The sequence below is a fragment of the Podarcis muralis genome, chromosome 11 (genome assembly GCF_964188315.1).
Source record: "Podarcis muralis chromosome 11, rPodMur119.hap1.1, whole genome shotgun sequence".
Lineage (NCBI taxonomy): Eukaryota > Metazoa > Chordata > Lepidosauria > Squamata > Lacertidae > Podarcis > Podarcis muralis.
The window spans coordinates 4,722,990-4,737,706 of record NC_135665.1 but is presented as its reverse complement, the minus strand read 5'-3'; the positions used below and the strand labels follow the sequence as shown (position 1 = coordinate 4,737,706).

The following is a 14,717-nucleotide window of genomic DNA, read 5'->3' as shown; positions in this document are numbered from 1 at the left end:
TTACTTGTCCAGACGCGTTCCGCGCAGGGAACATAGGAGGAGACTCGGGGTCAAACAGCTTTTATGCTGGAAGAGGTTCAAGAAACGCCCACTGACGGATTCTGCAAGTGACTAACAGGTCACGGAGGGCGAGCTCCGACCCTAAGCATGGTTGGGCAAGCAAACTAACTACATCTAAGGCCATTTACGCACAAGTAACCCCTCACAAGGGGACGCGGGTGGCACTGTGGGTAAAACCTCAGTGCCTAGGACTTGCTGATCGTAAGGTCGGCGGTTCGAATCCCCGTGGCGGGGTGAGCTCCCGTCATTCAGTCCCAGCCCCTGCCCACCTAGCAGTTCGAAAGCACCCCTAAGTGCAAGTAGATAAATAGGGACCGCTTTATAGCGGGAAGGTAAACGGCGTTTCCGTGTGCGGCACTGGTGCTGGCTCGCCAGTTGCAGCTTCGTCACGCTGGCCACGTGACCCAGAAGTGTCTTCGGACGGCGCCGGCTCCCGGCCTCTTGAGCGAGATGAGCGCGCAACCCTAGAGTCGGTCACGACTGGCCCATACAGGCAGGGGTACTTTTTTTTTTTTTTCTAACCCCTCACAACCATTAGATTGACCAACCACATTTTTTCTGTGGCTCCCCACTTAACACTGGGGTTCCCTGTCATTACATATGTAAGTGGGGATTTCCCCATTCTGCTCCGCCCTTTCCAGTACCATTTTTGGCTCGTGTGTGTCGACGGGAACCCAAGCAACACCACTGCCCTGTAGGGCTGAGCTAGCACATTCCACATGGGAGCCCCAGCCTGCCTTTCCTGAAATTAGGGTGCACATAGCGGGGAGTGGAGATTGCAAAACAAGATTAAGATCAGAAGCAGAAATATATTATTGCAGGGAAGGGAAGCGAGAAGCACATAGCACAGGACTCGCATGCAGACTTAGAGCCATAGAATCTTAGAGTTGGAAGGGACCCTGCAATGGAGGAATCTTAGCTAAAGCATCCATGACAGACGGCCACCCAACCTCTGCTTAAAATCCTCCAAGGAAGGAGAGTCCAACACCTCCCAAAGGACACTTACACCCCAGAGGGAAGCCGCAAGGGAGCCTGGACTCAAAAAGGTTTAAACCCACTGATGTACAGTATAATGTTGCAATAGAAAATGTAATAGTAGTAGTAGCAAATGTTACTATTTGACTTTTAAGTATTTTACAAAACCAAATAAGCATATGGCCAATGCACTAATAATGAAAATCAACTGATTCCCCTAGAGCCATCTACCACCTGTTTCTCCATAGCATTTTAACATTTACTGATATCCTACAAGCAATCCTCACTTAAAATCTTCTAGCACGACACAGCAAGACTTTTTCTCAATCAATATTTTAATCAAACTTGCAACTATTTTTGTTCTGCTTGCAGTAAAAATGGTTCAAATGTTACTTAAGACATTACATCAGACGCCACAAACTGCCTTCTAGAAGGATGAATTTGCATCAGGGGCAGCTAACCTGTGGCCCTCCAGATGTTGGACTGAAACTTCCACCATCCCTGGCTATTAGCCATGCTGGCTATCTGGTGTTACTCCAAAAACATCTGGATGGTCACAGTTCCCTATCCCTGGTTTTTGAGATGACTGCAGTCATCTCTTGATGACCTGTTTTCAATTCATTGCAGACTGCCCCCCCCAAGCCAGGAGCCTGACGCATAGGGTCACTGGGTGCTCCTTAGTAGGGCCAAGGGGTGCTTTGGCTAGTCTCTTAGGACTGAAGGTCCCCTAGGTTGGTTGCTAAAAGCCAAGGGGTCCCTGGGCTAGTGCCCCATGCCAAGAGCTTCTTCCATCAGGTTGAGGAGACCCCAGGCTAATTCTTTAGGACTGAAGGGGGTCCCCAGGTTGGTCTCCAGGGCCAAGGGGGCCCTAGGGTGTTGCCGCAAGCTGAGAGGCTGGTCCATAGGGTGATGAGGTCCTTGGCCAGTCCTTAGTAGGGCCATGGGGTGTGTAGGCCGGTCCTTAGGGCACTAGGGTCTTGAGCTTGGTCCCTAGGGCCAAGGGTCCCTAGGCTGCCCCCCCAAGCAAAGAGCCTGACCCATAGGGTCGCTGGGCACTACTTAGTAGGGTCTAGGGGTCCTTGGCCGGTCTTTAGTAGGGCCATGGGGTCCCTAGGCTGGTCCTTAGGGCGGTAGGGTCTCGAGGTCGGTTTCTGCGGCCCGCAGGTCCCTAGGTTGGTGCCCCAAGTCCACAGGATCCAGGGGACCCTTGGCGGTCCTTTCCAGGGCCAACCAGTCCATCAGGTCAAGAGGCTGGTCCATCAGGTCGAGGAGACCCCAGGCTAATTCTTTAGGACGGGAAGGGGGTCCCTAGGTTGGTCTCTAGAGCCAAGGCGGCCCCAGGTTAGTGCCCACAGCCCACAGGATCCAGGGGTCCCTGGGTGATCTTTTCTAGGGCCAACAAGTCCATCAGGTCAAGAGCTTGGTCCATCAGTTCGAGGAGACCCCAGGCTAATTCTTTAGGACTGAAGGGAGTCCCTAGTGCCTAGCCTAATTCTTGAGGACTGGAAGGGGGGTCCCCCGGCTACCTAGCTGGAGATGAGGTCCTCGCAGACGGAGAGGGCCATCTGGATGGCGTTGGGCTTGTGGGTGACGGAGGTGGCGTTGAGCTGGATCTTCCAGGTGCCATGGCGCTTGTTGGCCTGGTTGATGGCCTCGCGGAAGACCTGCTCGTGCCTCTTGGTGCTCAGCACCGCCCCAATGTTCACCACCTTGGGCTCGCAGCCCCCCCGCGCCACCGAGAAGCACAGCAGCACGGCCAGCAGCAGGAGGCGCATGGCGGTCACCCCACCGTCGCCCGGCGCAGCCCAAGGGCCCCCCAGGCGGCGGAGAACTGCCACGCAAGAGGGTCTATCCATGGTCCTCAACCGGCCCTGCGGAAGGACCAGAGGCGGCCGCTGTCCCTGTTGGGGGCCGCGCAACAACGTCACCGTCCCTGGTGCTGAATTGGCCCCCCCCCCGGCATAAAAAACGCTGCTGTCCCTGGTGCTGAATTGCCCCCCTGCAAAAAAAGGCAGCTGTCCCTCGTGCTGAAACAGCCGCCGGATCTCCTTGCAAAAAACCCGGGGGGGCACCAAACCCCCCCTGCAAAGACAGGAGGAGGAGGAGGCCCACCAATGCGGCAGCATTTGGTGGGAGGCAGGACTTGGGATGGGGGGGAGGGAGAGATAAAAGCAGGGTGGGGGGCTGGAGAAATTGCGGGGGGCAGAGGAAATCAAGAGATTGGCCGCCGCCCCCAATATACAAAGCAGGGGGGGTCGCTCAAGAGATTCCCCCACCCCGTCAATCTTCCTAGAATGTGCCCCCACAATATACAAAGCAGGGGGGCTGCGGAAACCCAAAGGTCAAGAGATTCACCCCCCATCCATCTTCCTAGGTTGTGCCCCCCCCAAATACAAAGCAGGGGTGGAGGAAAGCCAAACCTCTCCGCTCAAGAGATTAGCCCCCCACAAATATTTATAGAATGTGCCCCCCAATACAAAGCAGGGGGGCTGCAGAATCCCAAAGCTCCCCGCACAAGATTCGGGGGCCCCCAAATCTTTATAAAATGTGCCCCCCAATATTCTTCAGTTGGCCTTGCTAGCTAGGGGTGATGGGAGTTGTAGTCCAACATCATCTGGGGACCCACAGGTTGTGAACGGCTGATATATGGCATTGCGCATACACACACACACGTATTTTATTAATTTGGTTGGACTACAACTCCCATCATCCCTGAGCTCTGGCCTTGTTAGCTAGGGATGATGGGAGTTGTAGTCCAGCAACATCTGGGAACCCACAGGTGGAGAAAGGCTCATATATGGCATTTCAGAGAGAGAGAGAGAGAGTGTGTGTTCAGGTATTTTATTAATGTGGTTAGACTACAACTCCCATCATCCCTCACCACTGGCCCTGTTAGCAAGGGATGATGGGAGTTGCAGTCCAACAACATCTGGGGACCCACAGCTGCTAGTATCTGTTTCTCAATTTGTATTTGTAAAATTTGTATAATTTTATGCACTGTGGCTTGCCATTGTTTTATTGATTGTAGTATAGAAATTATTTCTCTTGAACTTTTATATGTTTATATGGATATATAACTTTTATATGTTATATGGATTTCTCTTGAACTTTTGTACATTGATCTTATTCTCTTGGACTAGTCTAATAATGCTTGAACGTTCCTTTATTGGATGTTGCTTGCTTATTTTAAAGTTTTATTTTATTATCACATTTTTCTATTGCATCCGATTATCAGGTGCACATTTTTTGTTTCTCCAGCTTGCAAACCGCCTTGGGTCTTGTAAGGTAGAAAGACGGTATACAAATAAAAAATGATGATGATGATAATTATTTATCATTTATACTGATAATTTCTCCCCTTCTTCCCTTCTTCCTGGGAGGTTCGGACGGCCCTCGGTCCTGGGTTCCAGAGGCGAGATTGCTCCCTTGCTATGGGTCAGACTACATGACCCGGGCTCCCCTTTCCAGCTCTTCCATCCCGTGCTCCCGATTCTGGGCAGCAGACCCCCCCCCCCAAAATACGCACACATCCTAGCTGATTTTCAGATTTCCCTTGAATAACCCCCCCAAAAAACCCACAGTTATATATTATAATGATATATTATAATATATAATATATGATAATATAATAACCCCTCAAAAAACCCACAATTATATATTATAATTATATATTAATACGTGTGTGTGTGTGTGTGTGTGTGTGTGTGTGTGTATAATAACCCCCCCAACCCCCCACAATTTCAACTGGAGATCCGGTTGAAAAATCCCGCTGATACAGGATTGTTGTAATTATTGTTATGTTTACAGGAGATGATTGGATGAGCAGGTTTGAGCAGGAATTTGGATAGGCAGAAGATATTAGAAATTCAATTTAAATTCATCTAATTATCTACTTCTTTCCCCCTCTTTCTGTGGTTCCTTACATTTAATAATAATAATAATAATAATAATAATAATAATAATAATAATAATAAAACTTTTATTTACATTTTATTTTAATAATAATAATAAATAAAATCCACAGAATCCTTGGGAGGAGATGCCCAAATTCCAGTCTGCAATTCCAGATGTTAGGTAAATATGTGAGAAATGATTTCAGACGAGTGAAAATGCTAGCAAGATTCAAGTAAACAACAACAACATCAATCATAATATCAACAACAATAATATCAATAAAATCAATAATAATAATATCAATAAAATCAATAATAATAATATCAATAATAATAATAACAACTTATTTATACCCCGCTACCCTGGGTTTCTGACAACATAATGTACAATAAAGGGAAGATCAGGGGAGGACTGGAGCTCTAAGAGACCCGAATGGATCTCTAAGAAGGGAGGAAGTCAGCTCAATGGATCCATGGGAATAGGCAGGAATGTTGGGGAAATGAAAGGAAGCAGGGAAGAGGCGGTTGGGAAGTCTTGGAAAGGAAGGAAGGAAGGAAAAAAGGAAGGATGGACGGAAGGAAGGAAGGAAGGAAGGAAGGAAGGAAGGAAGGAAGGAAGGAAGGAAGTCGCCCCTCCCCAAAAAATTGAGTGATCCCCAAAGTGGACAAAAGGAAGAGAAGCAGATTATGTACATGGACAGGATGGTCAGTCAGTGAGCCCCCCAAATCGAGCAAGCCCCAACGTGGACAACCGGAAGCGGAGCACTGTACACGGACGGGATTCTCCCAGTTGCGCCCAGCTGCCTCCTCTCTTGAGAAAGCGGGCAAGCCGGGCTTTCCTGGGAGGGTGTCCTTTGAAGGGGCGCAAGGAAACGGGAAGTGGGCACCGAAGGCACACCAGAGCTCAGTCTCTGTCCGTCTGTGGCATGTGGGCGGGGCCACTTCCTCAGCGCCGGTCCCCAAGGGAGGTCCATGGGAGAAGAAGATAAAGAGCCGGTCCATTCTGAGGCCCCTGGGGGAGTCTGAGAGGGGGTGGGCAGGAAAGAAGTGACGGGGTGGGGTGGGGCCCCCAAGTCTCCCCTCGGGCATCTCGGCTGCCCCTTCCCAAGCTGGCGGCCCTCACACCACGGTGCTGACCGAGGGGTCCGAGAGGTTGAGCTGCCCGGCAAGGTCAGTGGGGTGGTACTGCTGCGGAGGAGGAGACAAAAGACAAGAAACAGGAGGGCCGGCGGTCAGGCAGAGGCGGGCCAGAGCGCAGCTGAGACACACGCCACCCCTGCAGGCCACCGCCGCCCCAGCAGGAAACCGCTCAGGGAAGATTTTGTGCCTCCGAACTGGGATGCTTTCAAGGCTGCGAGCGCCAAGCGGGGAATCTCCGGAGATCCGCTCTCTTCCCACAAAAAAAGTCAGGGTGCCACAATGTGGGCGGAGCCAAATGTAGGGCCACCCTTCCCATTTTAGGGACCCTGACATACTGCCACCCTACAAATTTTGGAACCCTGACCTGTGTCGTCGTGTCCCCCCCCCCGTTTCCATTCGGCTCAGCTCCTTCCCGGTTGGAGCGCATCGTCCCTCAGGGATCTCCCCCGGGGGGGGGGAAGCCACATGGGGCAGGGGCCCCCTCCCCCACGCAGCGCAGCCCCTTCCCCCGGAAAGCAGCACCCGCTAGCTCAGCCATTTCAGGCCAATCCCCTTTGGAACCACCCGGCAGCTTTGACCCCTTGACAATTTAGGGTCGATCCCCTTCGAAATCTGCCAACGACTCTCCCTTCGTGGTCGCCGAGAAACTCCCTCCAGGAAAAAGCTCAGCGACTCGGCTCCCAAAGGAGCCACTTTTTCCAAGATGGCCGCCCTACTCCTCTCCCGCCCGGCCCTTTTCTGGGATGTCCCGGAAGGGGACAACCAGTTGTTCCCCCCACCTGCACCACCACCCGTCCCACAAGATCAAACAGGACTTTGGATACAGGACAAAAATGCATCAACATTCACAACAAGATCCCACCCTTTGCGGAGGAACTCCTGAAGCCGGGAATTCTCTACAGGGCTTTATCTGCATCTCACGGACTCTGGGTGTGGCGGCCTCGCGGGGGTGTCTGTAGGGAGCAGGCGCATCAAAGGGATGGTCTATTACATCGAAAGCCGGCTTCGAATCCAGGGACACCGCTGAAACCACCACCCCAGGAAAGCGGGACTCCGCCCGGCCAGCCCGGCCAACCCGGAGCTGCGTTTCTCCTCCTCCTCGTCCTCCCTCCGCCCTCCATGCTGGAATGCCTAGAAGGGAAAGCCACCCGAGGAAGCAGACCCTCCAAGCACCCCTCTCTCTCCCGGGATAGAAGAATCCAGCCCGGTTTCCGCCGGGATCCCGGAAGGTTCCGCTGTTCCTGGGACATCCCTATTTTCATCGGAGAAATGTTGGAAGGGATGGACTAGGACTTCCCTATTTCCATCAGAGAAATGTCGGAGGCTATGCAAATGCCCACCGCTGAGGGACAGACATTTTTTTATACATCCCTGCGGTTACAAACGGGAGGAATAAATGGAGAATCATGCAGGGGGAGTTTGCGAAGGCGGGAAGCCATCTTTTCTGGCTGAGACCTTTCCGCTTCTGGAATGCCACCCTCCCAATATATTGTGACAGATGTCCTTTTGATGGGGAGAGAAAGAGAGGAAAAAAATCAGAATTTCAAGATGGCTGAGAAGTTGGCTTTTGCCCCAGGTGGAACTTTCGATATCTGGGACCTTTGGAAAGGCGGCAAAGGGGGGGATGAGGTCGAACCTGATGCCCCACCAACTCAGAAACATGCATAATAGAGGGTCTCCAAAACGGGCCGGGGGTTGGAGAGGGAGAGGGAACTTTCCTGCCCATGTGGCGACTGTGCCGGAAAGGATGATGCGCAATGAGGAAAATATCTGGGAATTAAATCAAATTTGGTGGAATGATTTGGACGGGTTGCTTTGCTGCAATTGGCTCCCTGGAAACAGCCGGAATCCTGCAAATGTGGATCAGAATCCTGATTTAATAATTTTGACAGATTGCTTTGGTGTAATCTGCTCCTTGAAAATAGCTGGAATTCTGCAAATGTTGATTAGACATGGGAGGGAGGAATGGATGGATGGATGGATATTCAGAGGAAGGAGTAAGTGGATGGATATTCAGAGGAAGGAATAAAGGGATGGATATTCAGCAGAACTGCCAACCTAGCAGTTCGAAAGCACCCCCGGGTGCAAGTAGATAAATAGGGACCGCTTACTAGCGGGAAGGTAAATGGCGTTTCCATGTGCGGCTCTGGCTCGCCAGAGCAGCGATGTCACACTGGCCACGTGACCCGGAAGTGTCTCCGGACAGCGCTGGCCCCCGGCCTCTTGAGTGAGATGGGCGCACAACCCCAGAGTCTGGCAAGACTGGCCCGTACAGGCAGGGGTACCTTTACCTTTACCTTTATTCAGCAGAACAAGGGAATGGATGGGAGGAAGGAAGGAATGGATGAATATTCAGCGGAATGAGGGAATGGATGGGAGGGAGGAATAAATTCAGCAAAATGAGGTGGAGCCGGAATGCCGCGGAGTGATGGCTTGGGACATCCAACAAGGAAGAACCTGCCGTGGGAAATGGACAAAAAATTGGGAAATGGATTAAAAATAAATAAAAAGGGATGAGAATGGATTGACATGCTGTTAAACTGCTTTTTAATTCTGTTTCCTCCCTTTATGGTCTTGATTTATGGGCTACTATAGGTTACTATAGCCAGTGTGGTGTAGTGGTTAAGAGTAGTAGTCTCGTAATCTGGGGAACTGGGTTCGCTTCCCTGCTCCTCCACATGCAACTGCTGGGTGACCTTGGGCTAGTCACACTTCTTTGAAGTCTCTCAGCCCCACTAACCTCACAGAGTGTTTGTTGTGGGGGAGGAAGGGAAAGGAGAATGTTAGCCGCCTTGAGACTCCTGAGGGGCCCAAACCAAGTACTGAGTACATATGCATGCTTCTACTTCTCAGAGGTGCAATATTGCTCTATTTGCAGTCCTTGTTTTGCTGATTTCATTTAATATTCTAATTTTCTTAGATTGTTAATTTGGGGTTTTCATCAATTATAAAAAATAAAGGCTTGACATACCTCGCTTTGCATGTCATGAGTCTATCTCATATATTAGTTTCACATTTTAAGTTGAATTACTGAAATAAATGAACTTTTCCACAATATTCTAATTTTTTGAGTTTCACCTGTAGGTACCGCTCCGGCGGGAAGGTAAACGGTGTTTCCATGCACTGCTCTGGTTCGCCAGAAGCGGCTTAGTCATGCTGGCCACATGACCCGGAAGCTGTACGCCGGCTCCCTCGGCCAATAAAGTGAGATGAGCGCCGCAACCCCAGAGTCAGTCACGACTGGACCTAATGGTCAGGGGTCCCTTTACCTTTTTATAGGCTACTACTACTACTGCTAATAGTAATTAATAATAAAATAAAATAATAGTAATAATAGTAATAGTAATAGTAATAGTAATAATAATAATAATAATAATAATAATAATAATAATAATAATAATAAATAATCGTTCTGATGTTTCTTCTCTTTATGGGCTTGATTTATGAGCTACTACTAAAATGAGGCTGCATTTTAAGCTGTATTTTAATTAACTGTTCTTGGGGTTTTCCTATTATGTTTTATTGTAATTTATATTTGGTGTTAACCGCCCTGAGCCTGGCCCTGGCCGGGGAGGGCGGGGTATAAATAAATTATTATTATTATTATTATTATTATTATTATTATTATTATTATTATTATTATTATTATGTTTTTATTAGAATTATTTTTACTGGTTTTGATATGTGTGTCTTTTTAAATATATTTTTTTTCCAAAAAAAAATTCTGTTTTACAATCTTGAATACTCATTTAAACATCCTTAAAATTCAAGGGTATTTTAATGTGGTATTTGGGGGGGGGGGCTGTGACGGTGATCTTGGCGCTGATATGGGATGACTTGATGAGGAAATTCGGAGGAGAAGCAGTGAGGAATATTCAGGGCTGGTCTCCAAGAAAATGACAGTGATCTTAGCATTGATACAGGAGAATTTTCAGAGGAAATCCCGAGTGGAAACAATGAGGAATATTTGGGGCTGATCCGAGAGAGTGACAGCAATCTTCACATTGATACAGGAGGATGTTCAGAGGAAATTGTAGCCCAACGCCCTTTGGAATAAGTTTGAGAAATCATGGGAGAAGTTTTGTGAAATATATTAATTTCCAATAATAATAATAATAATAATAATAATAATAATAATAATAAGTATTATTATTATTATTATTTATTATTTTATTTCTGCTGCATCAAACCAACACAGCTGCCTACCTGGTGATAATAATGATAATGATGATTATATTATATTATATTATATTATATTATATTATATTATATTAGTATATTATATTATCATCACCACCCCCACCCCCACAATTATTGTTGCCAAAGAGCCATAACATAAATTAATAATAATAATACCCCACTCATCTGACTGGGGAACTGCCTGCACATAGGAAAACAGCAGAAAGTCTGCAGATTGTGGAAGTTCGGGTTGTCCCGCCTTGGCCTCTTTCCCAGCCTATCAACAGATTGGGATGAGGGATCCTAACAGATATCCCAGGGTCCCTATTTTGCAGGGACAGCCCAAGATCTGAAGAAGCCATGGCAGTTTCCGGTTTGATCCGGGGTTGATCCCGCTTTTCCTAAGGACATTCCTATTTTCATGGGAGAAATGTTGGCAGGTATGGAAGAGGACGTCCATATTTTCATGGGGGAAATGTCAGAGGGGATCGTAAGAAGTCTGTATTTTCATGGGAGAAATGTTGGGAGGTACCAAATACGACGTCCATATTTTCATGGGAGAAATGTCGGCAGGTATGGAACAGGACAGGGGTTGGCAATTTTTTCTAGCAGCCGGCCGGTCTACTGTACCACAGACCTTGTGGCGGGCTGGAGAAGCAGAACCAGGGGGTGGAGCTGGAAGAAGAGGTGAGGGGGTCAAATTGTCCTCCTCTCCACCCCCCAGCCCCCAGCTTCCCAGGGGCTGCTGCCACTGCCACCACCGCTTCTCGTGAGTAGGCAGAGCGAGCTCGTTCGCTTCCTCTCGCCCGTAGAATAAGGTGACCAGAATTCCCCCCATGAATCCGGGGATACTTTTCAATCTCCATGGATTTTGTAGGATTTGTAAATCTGGGGACGATCCCTGGGAAACGGGGATGCCTGGGAACCTTACCCTAGGGGCACCAGGGCGGCAGGCGGCAGCGGCGGAAGAGGCCAAGCAGCGGTGGGAGGAAGAGGCGTAGTGAAGCCAGAACCCAGGATTATTGGCAATAACGATGGGACAAAGAGACTGAGAGGTGGCGGCTCGACCAATCCCACACCGCGCCCGGATCCTAGCATGGGGTGGGGCCATTCCTGCCAATCAAATGCCGCCGGAGCAAACCAGGTGCGGCGTTGGAGCGGCCGAGCCACCACCGCTCTTGGTCCCATTGGTGTTGCCGAGAATTACGGATCCAGCTTCCCGGATTGAGGACCTGGGTGGGCCTGATTCATAGCTGTCAATTGTTCCCTTTTTAAAAGGGAAATTCCCTTATTCCAAATAGGATTCCTCACAAGAAAAAGGGAAAGTTGACAGCTATGGCCTGATCTGGCCCGGGGGGACTTGGGTTGCCGGTTCTGTCGGGTCAATGTCAGAGAGGACGGCCAGACGCCCTGTTTCCACAGGAGAAACGTTGGCGCAGGCTAAGCAATGGAGCTCGGCCATCCGCCTGACGACGGAGGGCCCCTCCCCCGCCTCGTTGTTTCCAAGGAAGCCACGGACGGAAAGCACAGGTATAGAAGGTGACGAGAGACACGGCGCCAGGCGAGGCCATGACCCTTGCCTGAATCCCACAGCAAGTGCAGAGGTGGGAGACGGCTGGAGACGGTGGGGCAGGGGATGGACGAGGGGAAAACGGCACGGCGGACTGCTTTCCAGGCAGGGACCAGGACGGGAAGGACTGGAAATCAAAAGGGGGGGGAGAAAAATCTGGGTTTTTCGGGCGGTCAGAACAGAAAGGAAAACAAACCACGTACGGGGAGAAGAGGGAGCCCTCGATCTTTGGGACAGACGGTGGAGACAGACTGACAGAGGACGAAACGGGGCCATGGCGGCTGTGAGATGGGGCGGTTGATGGGATGGCAGGAGAGAGAGAAAGAAGGAGGGCACAACCGGTTGTCTTCTTCTTACCGTGTCTCTGCAGGACCTACGACTCTTGAAGCTGTTGGCCAGCGTGGATGTGATGGACCTAAAAGTGGTTTTCATTCTAGGGCCTGGTTCTGCTCTAGCACTTGGTCTATCCTAAAACGAACATGTACATAAGCGGTTAGATCTCCGGACGGCCGCCGCGGGCCACCGCGTCTACACTGAGCCTCGCTTTCCTGGGCCGCCTCGCTTGCCTGGTGTGCTCCTCCTGCCCTACGGGGCAACCGGGCTCTGGAGGGCCCCTCCGAGCGCCGACCCTCCGAGCGGCCATCTTGGGCTGGGCCGGTCCTGGGAATCGCCCCAGACTCTGAGCGGATCCACTGTCCTTTTCACGGACGTACCTGAATTACACAGGACGGGGTGGGAGAAGACATTCCTCTTCCCCCACTCCCGGAGAAATGTCAGAGAGGATGTACAGTTGCCCTCAAAACCATCCCATCCCTGGGGCAAACAGGGCAGGTCCCCGCCGAGAGGGCGATTTTGGGGTCTCGGAAGGGGCGGTTTGGGTCGGAAGCACTCCAAGCATCGGTGGGAGGGGGTGGTAGGAAGACCCTGTTTTCCAAGGAGGAACGTCATGGTAGGACGTCCATAATTTGGTGGTGGGAATGTCACAGAGGATGGTATGATGTCCATAATTTCATGGTAGGAATGTCAGAAAGTGTGGTAGGAAGTCCTTAATTTCCTGGGAGGAACGTCAGAAAGGGTCGTAGGACATCCATAATTTCATGGGGAAAACATCAGAAGGGATGGTAGGACATCCATAATTTCATGGGAAGAACATCAGAAAGGGTGGTAGGACGTCCATAATTTCATGGGAGGAACGTCAGAGGGCAAGGTAGAACGTCTATAATTTCATGGGAAGAACGTCAGAGGGGATGGTAGGACATCCATAATTTCATGGGAAGAACATCAAAGGGGACGGTAGGACGTCCATAATTTCATGGGAGGAACGTCAGAGGGCAAGGTAGAACGTCTATAATTTCATGGGAATAATGTCAGAGGGGATGGTAGGACGTTCATAATTTCATGGGAAGAACGTCAGAAAGGGTGATAGGACGTCCATAATTTCATGGTAGAACGTCCATAATTTCATGGGCGAACAGCAGAAAGGGTGGAAGGACATCCGACGGAAAATATAAGTGAGGACCCTTTATGTGGGGCGGATCCTTTTCTGGAATGGGTTGGGGGGACTGGGGCGGGGTTACGAGCATTGTTGGGTTCCTGCAGCATCTCTGAGGGCCTCCTCTCAGGAGCTTGGAGAGGGGCCCCCCCACCCTATTGGGGGCCAGGGGGCGGTCCCTGCCAGTCACTGACAGACCCTTCCTTCCATCTTCTAGAGGGGGGGAGAGACTTTTTCCACCTACCCCTAAATAAATAGGATTGGGGCCTTTGGTCAAGGCAGGTCCTACAGGAGATAGAGAGAAGACTGTGTTGGAAGAGAAGGGAGGTCATTGTATGTTAATGGGGGGGAATGGGGGGTAAAAAAAATCAGAATTAAAGAAAGAAAGGAAAACCAGTATTGGGGGGAAATTGAAAAGGGTATATAGGACTCCCGAAACCAGCTGCCGGAAGCTGGGGGGCTGGTTTCCGGAGGGACCCCGGGCAGGAATCCAAGAGGGGGGGTTAAATGGGGAGGGGAGAGCTGAGGGTTGGGGATGCGGAGCGGGAACGAAAGCCGTCAAGGAGGGGGGAGGGGAGAGAATCGTGGGGGGAGGTTGGGTGGGAGGCAACCAGACCTGGTTTTGGGGGGGTGGGAGGAGGCCCCCATTTTGGGGAGGGGAACCCCGTTTCTGATCCCAACCCTTTGGGCTACAGTGGAATTTGGGGTTTGGGGGGGAGGGCCCCCCCGATCTGAAGCCTCTGTATCCTCCCCTTGGGGAACCCCATTTCTGACCACCCCCCTTTTGGATTTAGGGATTTTTTTGGGGGGGAGAGAAAGACCAGGTCTGGCTCCTCCACATCTGGCTTGGGGGGATCGACCGGAAATGAATCCATTTCCTGCTTCTGTTCCCGATGTTCCTCTTCCCCGCCCCCGCTCCCCCGTGCATGCACAGGAAAAAATCAATTGATAGGATGGAATGGATGAAGATCCATACAGTATCTAAATATATATAGATAGGGAGGAACCCCCCCCCCCCAATATATATATATTTACATATACTGATCTAGAGGTATGAGCGCGTGGCTTGCCATGGTGTTGCGCCATGGCGGAAGGGTGACCAAAATCAAATAATAATAATAATAATAATAATAATAATAATAATTTATTATTTCTACCCTGCCCATGATTTCAAATAATAATTTGAAAAGAAACACCCGTGTGTGTGTATATATACACACACACATACATATACATATATACATTATATATATATTATATGCATTATATATAGTTATATATATAATATTTATATATATTATATACACATATATGAATTATATATATATAATATGTATAAATAAATATTTTTTTAATTTTTAATTATACACACACACATATATATATATAATAGACATATATAAATTAT

General features: G+C 49.6%; 1 protein-coding gene and 1 pseudogene across 6 annotated transcripts in view; both read right to left on the bottom strand.

Moving 5' to 3' along the window:
- Positions 1-2,541: 2,541 nt before the first annotated feature.
- LOC144329185 (glutamate receptor ionotropic, NMDA 1 pseudogene) lies at positions 2,542-2,878 on the bottom strand (annotated as a pseudogene).
- A 2,184-nt stretch (positions 2,879-5,062) lies between these two features.
- Positions 5,063-14,717, bottom strand: part of LOC114606269 (glutamate receptor ionotropic, NMDA 1-like) — a 36,189-nt gene continuing 26,534 nt past the window's right edge. For 2 of the 6 annotated variants that reach the window (XR_013394602.1, XR_013394600.1), the window contains 3 exons: positions 12,175-12,285; positions 6,931-7,021; positions 5,063-6,116 (listed from right to left, as the gene is read on the bottom strand). Coding sequence is in view for 3 of the 6 variants with exons in the window: in XM_077936002.1 (XP_077792128.1) it covers positions 6,048-6,116; positions 12,175-12,285 (180 nt within the window). In the remaining 3 variants the exon portion in view is untranslated. The remainder of the gene's footprint in view (positions 6,117-6,930; positions 7,022-12,174; positions 12,286-14,717) is intronic. The other 4 variants (XM_077936001.1, XM_077936000.1, XR_013394601.1 and 1 more) reach the window with 3 other exon arrangements.